The sequence below is a fragment of the Rhodamnia argentea genome, chromosome 3 (genome assembly GCF_020921035.1).
Source record: "Rhodamnia argentea isolate NSW1041297 chromosome 3, ASM2092103v1, whole genome shotgun sequence".
NCBI classification, from domain to species: Eukaryota; Viridiplantae; Streptophyta; class Magnoliopsida; order Myrtales; family Myrtaceae; genus Rhodamnia; species Rhodamnia argentea.
Genome location: NC_063152.1, coordinates 8,892,144 through 8,906,901, shown reverse-complemented (window position 1 = coordinate 8,906,901; position 14,758 = coordinate 8,892,144). Strand labels below are relative to the sequence as shown.

At 40.2% G+C, this 14,758-nt stretch overlaps 1 protein-coding gene and 1 long non-coding RNA gene across 2 annotated transcripts; one reads left to right on the top strand and one right to left on the bottom strand.

Moving 5' to 3' along the window:
- Positions 1–8,526: 8,526 nt before the first annotated feature.
- Positions 8,527–9,207, bottom strand: LOC125314396. Its single transcript, XR_007197892.1, has 3 exons — positions 9,147–9,207; positions 8,901–9,017; positions 8,527–8,537 (listed from the first exon to the last, which is right to left on the bottom strand). It is a non-coding gene; the product is annotated as an uncharacterized LOC125314396 (long non-coding RNA).
- Positions 9,208–13,351: 4,144 nt separating this feature from the next.
- Positions 13,352–14,030, top strand: LOC125314378 (glucosamine 6-phosphate N-acetyltransferase-like). Its single transcript, XM_048276520.1, has one exon. The coding sequence runs from the start codon at positions 13,557–13,559 to the stop codon at positions 14,028–14,030; it is 474 nt and encodes a 157-aa protein (XP_048132477.1). The 5' UTR covers positions 13,352–13,556.
- The last annotated feature ends 728 nt before the right edge of the window (positions 14,031–14,758 follow it).

The following is a 14,758-nucleotide window of genomic DNA, read 5'->3' as shown; positions in this document are numbered from 1 at the left end:
ATCCTTTATACAATGGAACCGCACTAAAAAGTCAAACTTGTCAAGCTACATAATAAATTAGTAATTCATTTCCCGGAAATAGCAACCACATGCTTAGAGTAACGAGGAAATATTGGGTTACATGAAATATTCTAAGTCAACAAAATAATACTATATTAATTGACCGACACGTGTCCAGTGGGAGCCCACATTTCATATTTTCCACATGGCTTGGTCAAAAAGTGGGCTTTAGAAAAAGAAAAAAGCAAAAGAAGAAATATAAAGCCAAAAGGGAGAGCTCGCACTAAGAGAGAGAGAAGAGGAAAGAAGGGGAAAGGAAAAAGGAGCATTTTTGATCCGCAATATCCGGCGAGGATTAAGCCATATGTTCGTCAAATCGAAGTAATTTTTGATATTATGACACAAATTCAAAATTATGTGAAATTTGAACTGTGAAATCCAATTAGAATTATTAAGCCGTGGAATTACATGAAAATCATGAATTATGACGTTGTGAAGTTATGAGATTTCATTGAGAGTTGATTTGAAGTAACGTTTTAGTTGGAGCAAAATTTTCGAACTTTGCGTGCGAGCTCCACGTTGCAGATAGCTTTGAATAATCGGTTTGGGCAAGTAATTTGTTACTGCCTGGTAATTCTTTTGTTAGCGATTAAGCTTCGTTTTAGCCAATTCGGAATTGAGGTAGTATACTACTTGGTTTTGACATTGATTCTCCTTTAATTAACATGATTACAAGATGGTCGGCTCGAATAACTATGTTGTTGGGAGCATTCTCAGCTGAGTAGTATTATCTCTTCAATAAAAAGGGTTAGACATTTCGTAGATCGTTTTCACTATACCAAACATATATCCTTTTACAATAGAATAACTTCTGTTAATATGATACACAAATCAATTCGAATAACATTTTTACAATCCTTTGATAATTCTCAAATCATTTCACAATAATCAACTTCCTTTCCTTTGATTTGACACCCGATCTTTTGCTCTCGGTGGCTTTCTCACACGTGCCCCGACAATTTCTGTCTCTCTGTCTTTTCAATTTTTCCTTTTAACCTCCTCCACGAGAATCTCTCTCCTCTGTTCTTTCTTTCTTTCTTTTGACGATCACTTCTCAATTTTTTATTTTTATTTTGTATCAAATTTTTCTCTCTTTTGCTGACCATCACGCTTTCTCTTTATTTCTCTTTCTTGGCCGCGAAGAAAAGCTCCACCCTTTTCTTTTTTGAGCTCTCCTTGCAATGATTATATGCTGAAAAGTCTACCGCCCCACTTGACCGTGAGGTTCGGTCCGAATGCTGAGATTGCTCCCTTGTTAACATGGAAACTGCTCTCTCGAGTCTTGACCTTGTCCTCAAGGTTCTTGCCGTTATTCTGGGCAAATTTGAGAGAGGACATAAAATGTAAAACTTTTTTAGACAAGGAATTGCGGGTAGATTTAACACTAGGTCTAAAGTTTCATGATTTTTTTGAATTAAAAAAAACATTCGGGGTAAAATTACTTAAATTTGAGGGTTTTTAGTGACTGTAACTATATTTTCTAAATAAGATCATGAAGTGTCCTTATTTTCTTAAATAATTACCTAAAGTGGCTTCAATTTCTCAAATAAGTGCCCGAATTAAATCTTGTTTCAAACAAGAACTTGAAGTACCCTCATTATTTAAGAGAAGGGCCTAACCAAGTGTGACGTCTCAGGCCCGCACTTACAAGTACGCACTCTGCTTTAATCCGTTATTACATACAAAGTATATGGCGCATGTGGACGACTATCTAAACAAGTGATGCCAACATACAAGTGCCTAAAGTGTATGGCCTCATAGGGTTTCACTATCGACACCTATTATAAACAAACAGTCACCGACACGTAACAAAGTCATCTAATTATAAAACCTTTATGTACATCATCCTTTTAAATGAAAAGTTTACATTGGGAGGACCAAAAGAAAAATCTACTCCATAATACTATCCACAGTCACCATCGGCATGCTCCAGCATCGCCACTATCATCCGAAGACACGGGAACCAAGGTATATGAAAAAGAGTTCAACAATGAGAGTGAGCTAAAAGCTCAACGAGTACAGCTCTAGCTGGCCAACCATTAGAAATGTCAATCACCTAGCAAACAAGACGTCAACCGCAACAATAGGGCAAGATCAATTTGGTAACAACCACGATAAGCAAAAGCATCAAGATCATATTCTCACCCATGTAACACCATAGCTGACTTTCTCACATGAATACATCAGTCGTCTTGCCCAACTAGGCTTGAATTCCTCTAATCCAGCACCTATAATACCTTGTACAACTCAAAATAACCACAAGCGAATCAATTCGGGGATCCTTCACCTATCCAAATCGTCGATGACAAGAACTTCGCACGGCCAACCACCAATCACCGTCCACCTTGATGAGCAGCCCACCATTATCATGAATTCAACCCTCAAGAGCGTCAATCAAGCAATTAGATACAACGTGCAAAACCAATTCAAAAGAGGCATGCCTAAGCCGAAGCTCAGCTCTCTCGGCCACCACTAATCAATGTCCAATTTCGAAGATCCAACCATTAAGTCCATAAATCCCACTCTCAATGACGTCAATCAAACCAGCAAAAGTAATATGCAAAGAGAGGTAGACAATCGACAAGTTAGAATTTCTACTCGCCTAATGTCTAGTAAGAAGGTTCATTCTTTCCTCGCTGATCATGCCAAGTTTGTGGGTTGCTATAAGGTGATTCTTGATCACAGCAATGAGAATACATCATTCTATGAGAAATGTGGCTTCAAGCAGAGAAGGACATTCAAATGGTTAAGTATTTCATCTAAGAATGTACCCAATTTTTTAAGTTATGAGGAAGTAGTTCATGTCTAATCCAAATTTACGTTCATTTTTCTCAATAATCTCTCCCCGAGTTCCCGTTGATATGAGTAAGTTCAACAGATTTACGTATTCTAATAATTCAACAACTGACACTTGCATTTTTCTACTGTGAATTCGAGATACTTCGGTGCCCTTTTTAGTTTCATCTGTTCGTTGACAGCGCCCTTGCCTTTTGTGTTGATCATAAGTATAAAATCTAACTATTAGTGACATGCCGTTTCAGTAGAATTTAGCATTGTGCAAAGACTAAACGTTGTGAATTAGGGTAGCTATTAGCTTCCGGGTTACTTCGGATATCCGTAAAAAGAACTATTCTAATCTCCCTAGTGAAATAATGCATAGAGATTCAAATTCGGGATGGAGAATTAGAATAGCGATAGTAGAATAAAAGAGGAGATAATATAGCATAATGTGACCAGCTTTCCCACCATTCGGATATTGAACCTAATGCTGCTCGAAGTACATTTCATTTGGATGGTCAAGTCTTCCATTCAATCGTTATTTTGTTGGTACACCTCATCTTTGTTTTTGCAAGAACAATTATAGTTTTGATCATTTTAACTTGTGCACTTTGTTTTGTTGGATTTTAGTTTGCACAATGGAGTCCACTTGTCATAGACATACTTAATTTGGCTATCCACTTCTCCTTTTCCTTATTTTCCCCATTTTGCTCTCTCATGAACTCAATCAAAGGAACAGCTCTAAGCTTCACCATACGCGGGAAAATTATTTAAGAAGTTCAAAATTTATTGCATTGATACAAATTTCAGCCATAATCCTTTCAATTTGGAAAATTTAGTCCTAAACCTTTTAAAAATTTACTAATTCAATCATAAACATTTCAATTGTGTCAATTTAATCCTAAACCTTTTAATGAATTACCAATTTAGTCTTTTTGGTTAATTTTGGCTAAAAATCCTAATGTGACAACCCAATTAAGGCCGATTGTCCTACATGACATGATCAACACTAACATAAATAATATTTTTTATTTTATATATTTTTAGAACTTTTTATTGATTTTTTATTTTATTTTTCTTCACAACGCCAGCAAAGCCGATGGCCCCTAAGTGAGGATCGAGGGCCCTCGCTCTGCCCGGGGCCGCAACCCTTATCTAGGCCCTTGCGAGCCATACTGAGGGCAGGCTAAGTGCTGTGACCCCCTCAATATCCTCAAGCAATCATGTGTGGTCCATTCTTATCTGTCGGGTCCATTGTACCTCGCTGTCATGTCCTCACCTCATTGCCTTACTGTTTCTCCTAGGATTTTTCCCCTGCACCTTGTTGACATAAGCCCCAAAACCCATATAAACTACATCGCACACTCCACCTGCCGACCATTTTTGTCTCTCTTTCGCGCACATTCTGTCCCTCATTGTCTCTCTCTCTAGTGCTTTTTCATTGAAAGGTGAAAAAATCGATGAACAACGAGTGATTCCCAAAATCTCCTCCTGGTTCTTCCGACCGAGGAAGAGCTAAAAGTAGGGCTCCTGCTAGTGCTCGATCTTTTTTTTCGGCAGCGTTGGAGTTTAAAACGCTGTCGTCCGTGATGGTATGGAGGCATTGCCTTCTAGTCATTCTTTGATATGGAGAATAGTGGCTTTTCTCGGTCTCCTTCACCTCTCATGGAGTTTGAGACGTTCTCTCCTTTGAACTCTATAGGTTCCATTAGATCGCCTGGATTCTGGATTCTCGTTTCCTGTATAGGATTAGACGGAACCGAAAAACGTCACCTTTTATGTTTAGTACTGAATTAGTACAAGTATAATAAATTTAAAATGTAGTGCCTTTGCCGCTTGCCATCAACCAATCTTGGAACCCCAAACAACACCTTGAGTCATTAACCGGAGCCCCAACCCCCAACTCTCTCTGTATCTATCTTTTTGGACGAGTTCTAGACGTCAATTCCAAAGTCGGCGAGCCCATATTCGGTGTTGCCCACCTTGGGCGACCCAGATTTGGTGCAGGCGACTCAGATTTGGTGCAAGCGACCCATGATGCTGTTGGTAGCAATAGTGGCCACATCAGCATAGCTCTTGAGGACAGAGACATGAGGTTCAACAAGGACCCGATAAACAACAATGGACGGCGGGCAATTGCTTGAAGACACGATCGCTAGGTACAATGGCAATGGGTGACAACTCGTCGATGCGAGGCATCGTCAATGGCTGTTCGTAGTGGAGCTTCGAGGAAGCCTATCATGTCTTGAAACAATACTGTGGCGGGAGGGAATGGGGAAGATTAAGGATTCAGGCGTTTTTTCTATTTCTGCTTAAGAAGCAGAAGTTAAAAAATCAACTTCTGCCTCAAAAATTGATTTTTGATCAGATAAATGCCTTTGATAACAGGATAAAATTTCTGCTTATCGAACAGAAATTCGATTGATAACGGTTGAAAATTTCTACTTCTGGAATATTATTAACATAAAATATTCTATGAAAAATGATTGATTCTTACCTAAAATGCATGTTATTCAAGAAAATGTAAATTCAAATATTGAATAATTTAAGTATAATTCGTCATTTAATTATTTATGTAAACGCGGACCAAATTATAGGTCCTGCTCATGCTTCTTTTACTTCGTTGAAGCAGAAGGAGTCGGTATGTAGGGGCTACCTCAATTTCCTAGTACCTGCATTGTTCTTGGAGCATGCCTGATTGGGTAAAACTTTCAGCTATCTGTCAACACAGATCAAAGGAAAGATGCAGAAGCTCCATCAAAGCAGTAGCATCGACATTCATCATGTCTGAGGATCAGTCTTGTGTTTCTCAGATAAAAGGACAAAAGGGTGGTTGTGGTTGCTCCCTTTTGACGATGCAAATTTTTAGTAACGTTCAGAAAAATAAGGATTTTGCATGCTCATGAAATACTCAAGAGAAGCGTGTCCCCCAGTGAAGACATTTGGACAGAGACTTCCACTTAATCTTTCCTCTGGTGTGAGGTGATCTCAGTACAGGATGAGGTATGAACATAGACTCAAAACATTCCAAGAATATCAATAGTAAAATTTAAAGAATACCAACATGATCATCAGCCGAAAAATGAAACTCCACATTTCATGGTCGATAATTATTCTTTCCTATGAGGAAAACATGATGAGTACACTAAAAGTGAAGAATCCGCCAGTCCATAATTCAAAAATTGCCAGGTTCAGCCTTAAAACTCAAGTAGGCATTCCCATAATAACATAAACTTGTAACCCTCATAATCGTCATCATCATCCTTAGATATCAGAATTGCTAAAGCTATAGAGAACCAACAAGGAAATAGATGCACCATCCTTAGCAATCAGAATCACTAAAGCTATAGAAAACCAACAAGGAAATATATGCCAAGGCCAAATTGAGTTGATGACGATGCTGCTGGTACAAAAGGGAAGTCATCCATTTCCTTCCCTCAGAAATCCTTGAACAGCAGACCACCGTGAGTAGCAAAGAAGGGAGCAAACACGAACGACTCCACTGCCATTAGCTTGATGAGGATGTTGAGCGATGGGCCTGAAGTTTCCTTCAGAGGATCGCCAATGGTATCTCCAATAAGAGTAGTCTTGTGAGGCTCCGATCCTTTAGGGCCAAGGGTCCTCGCATGCTCCGAAGCACCAGCCTGAAAGCGAATTTCAAGATATTAAGGAAAAAGATCTATGAAGTCACACAACTTTACTTAGCAGGTCACTGAGTAACCACATACAAGTATATGCTAACTTTCGAACAGTTGGAGCAATTGCATATCTCAATGTAATTCTTTGCATTGTCCGATCAGCATTTTGAAGTATCTCAAGGACCGACCGCTGCTTAGGGCTTGTTTAGCGCATCTTCAAGCGGACCCTAGAATAGAGAGAGAGTATGGCAAGGCTCCTGGTTCGGCCTCAATGGGAAAATAAAATGGAGCACCATGCTCCCCCAGTGTGGGATGTTGAAATTCCAATCTGTTTAAAACCAAGGCCAACGAATAATTTTCATCAAGGAAAAAACCACAATCAAATGATACAAACCGATGTGAAGCTCCAACATTGTCATAGAGATCATGATAAGAGCATTAATCAGCAAACCTAGTTTACCTACAGATTTTGTTCAACAACGAAGAAACTACAACATCTTCTGAACAAGCAGTCTATCAAGAGCTATACCTTGAGCAACGTAAACTATCAAAACAGATACGCATCTTATTTCCATAAGAATTAACTGAACACCAGAAACAAGAGCACCAGGTGGAATCATCTCCTTGAGAGATGCATCAGTTGAAATTTTGATGCATCTAGCATAGTTAGCCTTTGCATGACCCTCCATGAGCCCTGGAATGCTGTTAAACTGCCTGCGGACCTCCTCAACCATCTTCAATGCTGCCCTTCCCACACTTTCCATGGTCATAGCAGAGAACCAGTAAGGAAGCATGGCACCCATGAGCAAACCAATGAAGACCTTTGGTGTCAGGACATCAACGGTAGAAATTGCTGCATGACTCACAAATGCACCAAACAGAGCGAGAGACACCAGGGCAGCTGATCCAATAGTGAATCCCTACTACCAGGAGAAAGTGAAAAGCTTATCAAATATAAGATTCAAATAACAGGTAAGTAGAATTTGACAACAGGGGTAATATTAATAATGATAGATTAAAGGCAGCACATCAAGGAAAAAAAAAATGTGATTTTAGACAAACGTCATGCCACACCAGCAAGAATCCAAACGGACTTGCATAATTCACCTATATATTTAGTCATGAATGTTGGTAAAAAAAATTATTGGCCAATGTGCGCACACTGGATGATATGAACGTGGTCTCACAAAAAAATTTCTACACAGAGACTGACGTTTCCACTGCTATGTTACGGATTTTTTCAAGACAAGCTACTAAAAGGACAACAAGACAGTGTCTGTTACTATATTCATATGCGAGGATTGTCTGTACCTTTCCAATGGCAGCAGTTGTATTACCAGCAGCGTCAAGGGCATCGGTTCTCTCCACGAATTCTGTGAGTCATGCCAGCCATCTCAGCAATACCTCTAGCATTGTGGCATGCATCTATGGCCAATCTAGTGGTAATGGTACTAGGCATACCAAGGGCAGCCACAGCAATTCCATACATGGCAGCAAAACTGAAACTCACAAAAATGCTCATGGCAATGGCAAAAATTGGGATAATGACAGATTTATATCCCAAGGCAGGGTAAAAAATAACATTGGAGAAAACCCTAACCTCCAGCAGATCTGAGTTGGGAATCTCTTGCCGAAGATTGAAGTCGAGCTTTGCGGTTGGGAGACTCAGCTTCGCAGTGGGTCACTTGCACAGAGAGCGAGCGAAGAGAGAGAGGTGCTCTCGTAACTTTTTGATGACGAGCGAAGAGGCGACCTTCGCAAACAAGCGAACGAGCGAAGAGAGAGAAGTGAACCCTTCGAGCAAAGAGTTAGAAACAAACCCTCTGAGCGAAGACAGAGGAGCGAACCCTTCGCAGTCGACCTTCGCACAGAGGACAGACGAGCGAACCCTCGAGCGAAGAGAGAGACAGAGGACAGCCGCGCGAAACAGAGGAAAAGGAAGGGCTAATGAATGATTTCTCATCGAGAAGTAACTTTAAGTGTCTTGTTATGAAGCCAATTATCAACTTCTTGTTGCTCCATGCGGCATATGGAGCATTCTCTGTGCAAGAACAAAAATTCCTGGAAAAAACCAAGACACCATCAGCAACTTTAAGTAACTAGAATAATTCCACAAGAGTTGGCAAAATGCATAAAAGTCGGACACTACTCATTGTAAGAAGAGTATGAAAGAGTAAAACACAATCCATTTTAGACACGATAAAGGTGTACGATCAAGATGTCCTTTGTTCACAGGGTGCATAATTAAAAGTATTAAAGACAATTTAAACCAGAGAGGACCCAGAGGACTGTAGTGAATCATTGTTATGCCAACAAAATTCACGCGCAATGCAGTCAGGACTTGCACGAGAGTAGTACTCTCGTAATGACTGTCCCTGGTATCCCATGATACATGAAGACCCATGTGTCAAGTACTTAAATTACCTGCAAGTGTTGCTGACTAAACAGATGAAGTAAGCTTGTTTCAGGCGAAGTGATCAATTCAATCAGATCATCATGGCTTTCAGGAGGGCCACCAGACTCCGCTACAGATACCAAGACCTGCATCGCATAGAGAATGGTTCAACAAATTGAAAGACAGATGAGATGCTATGAACATCCGTTTTGGCGTGTACGCTGAAAATGTCAAAAGAAAAGAGGGGGGATTTCTTCTTTGGGAGAAAACACCACCTGCATCCATCGCAGAATGACTTCTGGTAGACAACACCTACGACACAGGCCCCGGACAATGTATGCTGCTGGGGCTTCCATCTCTATTCGAATGCCAAGCATCTAATCGGGAGATTTCCATTGTGACTCCAACCTGAAATCGAGCAAGCTCACCTGCAGTAAACAGTCATCAGCACTACAAAAATAAGTCGGCTCATCTGAATATCTGGACCAAACTATGTAGACAGAAATGATTTTCAGTTCTTCCAAGATTGGACTGCTTTTAGGGTAAATTTCAACCTTTTTTTCACATAAATTATGCCTAAGAAAGTATTAAAGATCTTTTCTCGATAACATACAGCAGCTTACCAAACAAAAGCTAACAGAACAAAAATAGCGAGTATTACTAGCATGACATCTACAATTAGATTCTAAAAAGTGTAGGCCGGTCTTCGAGTCAATGGATCGGAAACCAAATTATACCATATAACCCATCTGCCGCAATTATGTATAGAGTTTTCCTTAAGTCTTTCATTCTATGAAGCTTTCGTAAATTTTTCTCTTTACGAAATGGCAAGTTCATCAAATCACTCCACCCGTTATAAAACATAATCAAGTGGCCCCACTTTTAAAAATTAACTTTTAAAGTTAACTTGTGCCTTGCTTCACTTTCCGATGTCCGAAAATCTTAAAAAGAAAAACAACTACTATACTTCACCAACTCTCTTCAAGCAAATCCCATGAGAGAGATGATATGAGATCTAACATGGAGGGAGTAAAAGGAATACTATAATTCCGGGATACCATCGCTTTTCCTGATATGAATACTATGAGGAGCTTCTGGTGCTGATTTGATATGAGGACTATCCTATTGCTACAACACAGAGTTGGTGAATTCTTTGAAGTGTTACCGAGAAATTCATTTACCTCCGCACCCAGTTGGAACTACAGAATTCGGAAAGCATGGGTATCTAATCTGAAGCCAATGAAAACAGGCCCTCAATCGGTGTCAACTACATCTAAGCTTTACATACTCCCTCTTTTGAAGCCCGTCAGCATAATATTGAGCTAAAAATACCTGAATGCAACTATCGGTCAGGTGTATGTCATCGGGAGATGTCAATGGAGAGGAAGAAGCTTCAACGGGGTGAGACTTCACCTCAAGGAGATATGTGTGATTATGAGATGAGATCCAGATTATTATGATGAGCGAGGGTTGCTTGAATGTGAATTTGATCTAGTCACCCCAATCAATATTTCCGGCTTTTGCAAACATGCATACATGAACCACAACCAGTCCCGACCAAAATTCGCAACATAAATCCATTCACTAAGCTTAATATTTTAACTAGACAAATTCGTGCGCTTTTAGTAAATTATTTCCATCTTATTTCAGCAAGATATTACTTCTCTACAAGTTCATGAGGACACGCCAACATTTAATCGATTTAAAGTTCAACAAGTAGGATTAATACTGAAAGAAAAAGGATACGATTGCCAATCCTTTTGTCCCCGGAGGAACTTTACAGCCAGAAAGCCTTCCAACGTTGAGATTAACCACTCAATAAAGTGCTGACCATATAACGCCCAACGTCTACGGTTTAAGAGTTAAACCAACAGCAAATTGACATGAGACTAATTGCATATTGACGACACCGGGATCTTAGAATCTAGTAATCCGAGCGCGTACATGACTATAATCTAAATCAAACTCTAAACTCATCATCTCACATGAAATGCACTATCATCGAAAGATATCTCATAGAACAGTTTCACAGTCTACAAGATAAAATAAACGACAAGTGATGTTACAAACAAAATGTAACAATCCAATCAATTTCAAAGATAACAAGATGATGCAAGAGAGCTAACAAACATGCGAGAACTTTGCTACAATGGCAGCCAATGGTCGCTTTTGACATTAGTAGAAGCGAGTTATGCCCGACTTGTCTCAAACCCATGAACTGAGATTTTGTATGTATGGGTGTGTGCGTGTGTTCAACATCTTGATGAACGAAGTTCACTTTTTCTACAGAGAAACCATTCTCCCAAGAGTATGTATTGGCACTGAAACCATTTGAAGCCTTCACAATCCCCAGTAACAAGATGTGCATCTCTATGTTCACACCGTTCCGGACTTTCATTTCGATCATTCACCACAACCGAACAGCGAGTGGCTTGACATCATTCATCTCACCAATCTGACTTCATTCACGGGGCTCGCGCCTTGCGGTGTGTCGGATGAACGCCCCGCAAATTCCACCGACAGTCGTGCGGACAACTTTCAGCAATATCATCACAACGGCCAAGAATTGTTGGATATCGACATAAGAACATCACACCGGCCACGGACAGAGAGACAACTACGCAAGTAACGAGACGTATGGAGGGTTACCTGATCCAATTTCAGCCCGGCCTTCGCACGAATCAAAAGGAAGTGCGGGAAAGGTGACGATCCAGAGATAAGGGAGGACTCACTTCATGGGAGGGGATTGCGCCGACTGAACACCAGACATCTCCTCTCCACCTTCGTGGAACTTTCCGCCTTCACCGCCATCCTCTCCACCCCCGTCGCCTCGCGGAGTGCGACCTAAACTGAAATTCCTTTTTTGCCCCTCTCGGTAACTTCGGGGGTAAATAGGTTACCAACCGCCAGTCGCGCAGAAGGCACAGCAAGTCTCAGACTCTTTTGCTTCCTTCGTCCCTCGCTTGCATTTCATCAATCACTAGCAGAGTTCGAATCGGCAGAGCAGGGAACAGCAATTAAATCGAGCCCAAGGGTACTCTCTCATTCTTCTGGTTTGTGATTGTGATTATTACGAGCGTTGTGCATGCGTAATCTTTTTTGCTCCTCCTGAATTGAAAGCGCAAGACAGTGTCGGGGGTCGGTCGATTCTGGGAATTTCCACTGATTTTGATAAGCTTTATGCTCCTGGACTTCTTCGCTAGCGTAGATTAGAAGTACGCGATGGCTAGGCTCAATCACACTCTAGAAAAAGCGCAGGACAGTCTCGTGTACTCTCTGAGAGATTGCTATTGTGTCTGGCAACGATGCATGAGTTGATATGAAGCGTTTGTAATCCATCGATTTCTTCTGCTTTTTGGGTTGAATCTTTTGATACTATTTAGGCTGTTTAGGAGTTGGGTGCGTCTTTAATGAGTTATTGCAAACTTCATAATCTGGCTCTCTGTCTCAACCTCACAGCTTTTAGCAGAGTTAATTCGCGGTGAAGCAATGTTTTTGGGGACTATTTGTGGTGACATTTTCTCTGGCACTTACAATTTTTGCTACAAGAAATACAGATCGCAGCATTTGCAAATGCCACTCTCAAATGCCTCTAAAGAGAGAACTTTCGCTGGCATTTTTGGATGTCTTTAGCAGCATTTGCGACAATTAGCAGTAAAGCTTTTCTCAACATCGCTCTGAACTTCTTTTTTCTCTTTTGCCTGTAAGAATTCTATTGGCATTTACAACTGCCACCAAATAACTTAATGAGTGTTGGCAAAAGCTGCTCCTGTTGTTGTGTGGTCATCATCAGCATTGTGTCCAAAATATGCAGCCAGTGTCAAGATAGTGTTCTATGGCTTATCTGGAGTGTATATTTCATAGGATTATCTGCCATATCCTAGACATGAACTAAGTCCAGGTGAGAAAAATCTTTTGAGATATTTTATGCTTTGATAAAGAACTACTCCATTTGTGAGTTTTTGACTAATAAGCACCGCGGATGTTGTTTTCCAATGTATCAATTGAGAATGGTGTCGTGTATTAACACCAAACATCGTTACAGATACCTACTGTGCACCAAACAAAGCAACTAATGGAATTTTCTTAGTTGGAATTTTATTTGAAGCTTTAATGAGCTGTTTTGATAAATGACAAAGCCAAGGAAACTTGTTCATCGTTCTCTCTTTTTCAGCCATAATTGTTGCCAGGCTGTAGATAGGTTCTTCGATTCTGCTTTCTAAGTTTGTAATTTAAAGTGAGACTATCACTCTGTAAACAGAGGACTCCATAGAGCTGCTTCTTTTTACTCTTTGTAGTGTGTACGTAAATACTAATTTAGCCTCATTAGCAAGTTTTTCTCCTCCTCCTCCTCCTCTTGTTTTTATCTTTTGCGAACAGACTCACTAAGAAGTAACTGATATCGCATTTGCATTAATATTAGCTTGATAGAAGAAGGCCGAAAAGTGAATTGCATTTATCTTTTGCTTTATGATTTAGTGCTCAGCAGATTTGGCCACTACAAGTCTGTGCAAGGTGGCTTGCTTAGATAGAGAAATGCTATTTGTCTTATGTGTGATTTACCTTTAATAACATGTTGGAGCTTCTATATGCGTGCCATGTTCTTTTCTTTGACTCTATGAACTCTAATTCTCTCCTTGTCGATGTGAATGAAGTTGGTGTAAACAGAAGCCTCATCTCAGGAAATGCATACTGGGTTCCCACTAAATGAAGCATGTAATCTTCAAGTTCGGAAACTAGAGATCTCCGACAAAAGCAAAGGGTTTGTAGAGCTACTGCAGCAACTGACAGTTTGCGATGCTATCTCCGATGAGGATTTCCAAAAGCAATTCCAAGAGCTCAGTTCTCTAGGCGATGACCATGTGATTTGTGTGATAGAGGATACTAGTTGTGGAAAGATAGTTGCTACTGGAAGTGTGTTCATCGAGAAGAAGTTTATAAGGAACTGCGGCAAGGTTGGCCATATCGAAGACGTGGTCGTCGATCGTGATTCTAGGGGGATGCGGTTAGGCAAGAAGGTTCTTTCTTTTCTCACTGATCATGCCCGATCTGTGGGTTGCTATATGGCGATTCTTGACTGCAGAAATGAGAATAAAGCATTCTATGAGAAGTGTGGCTTCAAGCAGAAAGAAATTCGGATGGTCAAGTACTTCATCTAAGAAATTACCCAATTTGTTCATTTATAAGTAAGCACTTCATGTCTAACCTCATTTTAAGTCCATTTTTCCTCAATAATCTCTCCTTAAAGTTTTGATTGAGATGAGTAAGTTCAACAGATTTCTTGATTCCAATGATTCTACAACGAAACTTACATTTTCTACTGTGAATTTGGATACCTGGGTGCCCCTTCTAATTTCATCTGTTCATTCACACCACCTTGCCTTTTGTGTTGATCATGAATATTAATAGAACTATTAGTGATATGCCGTGTCTGTAGAATTTAGCGTATAAGCCGTCGCCATGACTCGTATACGGGGTAAAAGTCCGAAAGTTGTGAATTAGGGTAGCTATCGGCTTCCAATTATTTCTAAAGCTTTCGGTGAAAATCTAATCTCCCAAGTGAAATAATGCATAGTGATTTAACGTGAGGATGAAGAATTAAAATAGCGGTAGTAGAGACGTGATATTATAACATAATGTGACCAGCTTTTCCGCCATTCGGGTATTATTGAACCTCATGTTGCCCGAAGTATGTTTGATTCGGATGGTCAAGTATTTCATCCAATGGATGTTTTGTTGGTACGCCTAATCTTTGTTTTTGAAGTAACAATTATGGTTTTGATCTTTACACTTGTGCACTTTGTACAGTGGGATTTTAATTTGCACACCGGAGTTCCACATGTCATTAACATAATTTGGTTGAGATGACAACCGACATGACAATTCG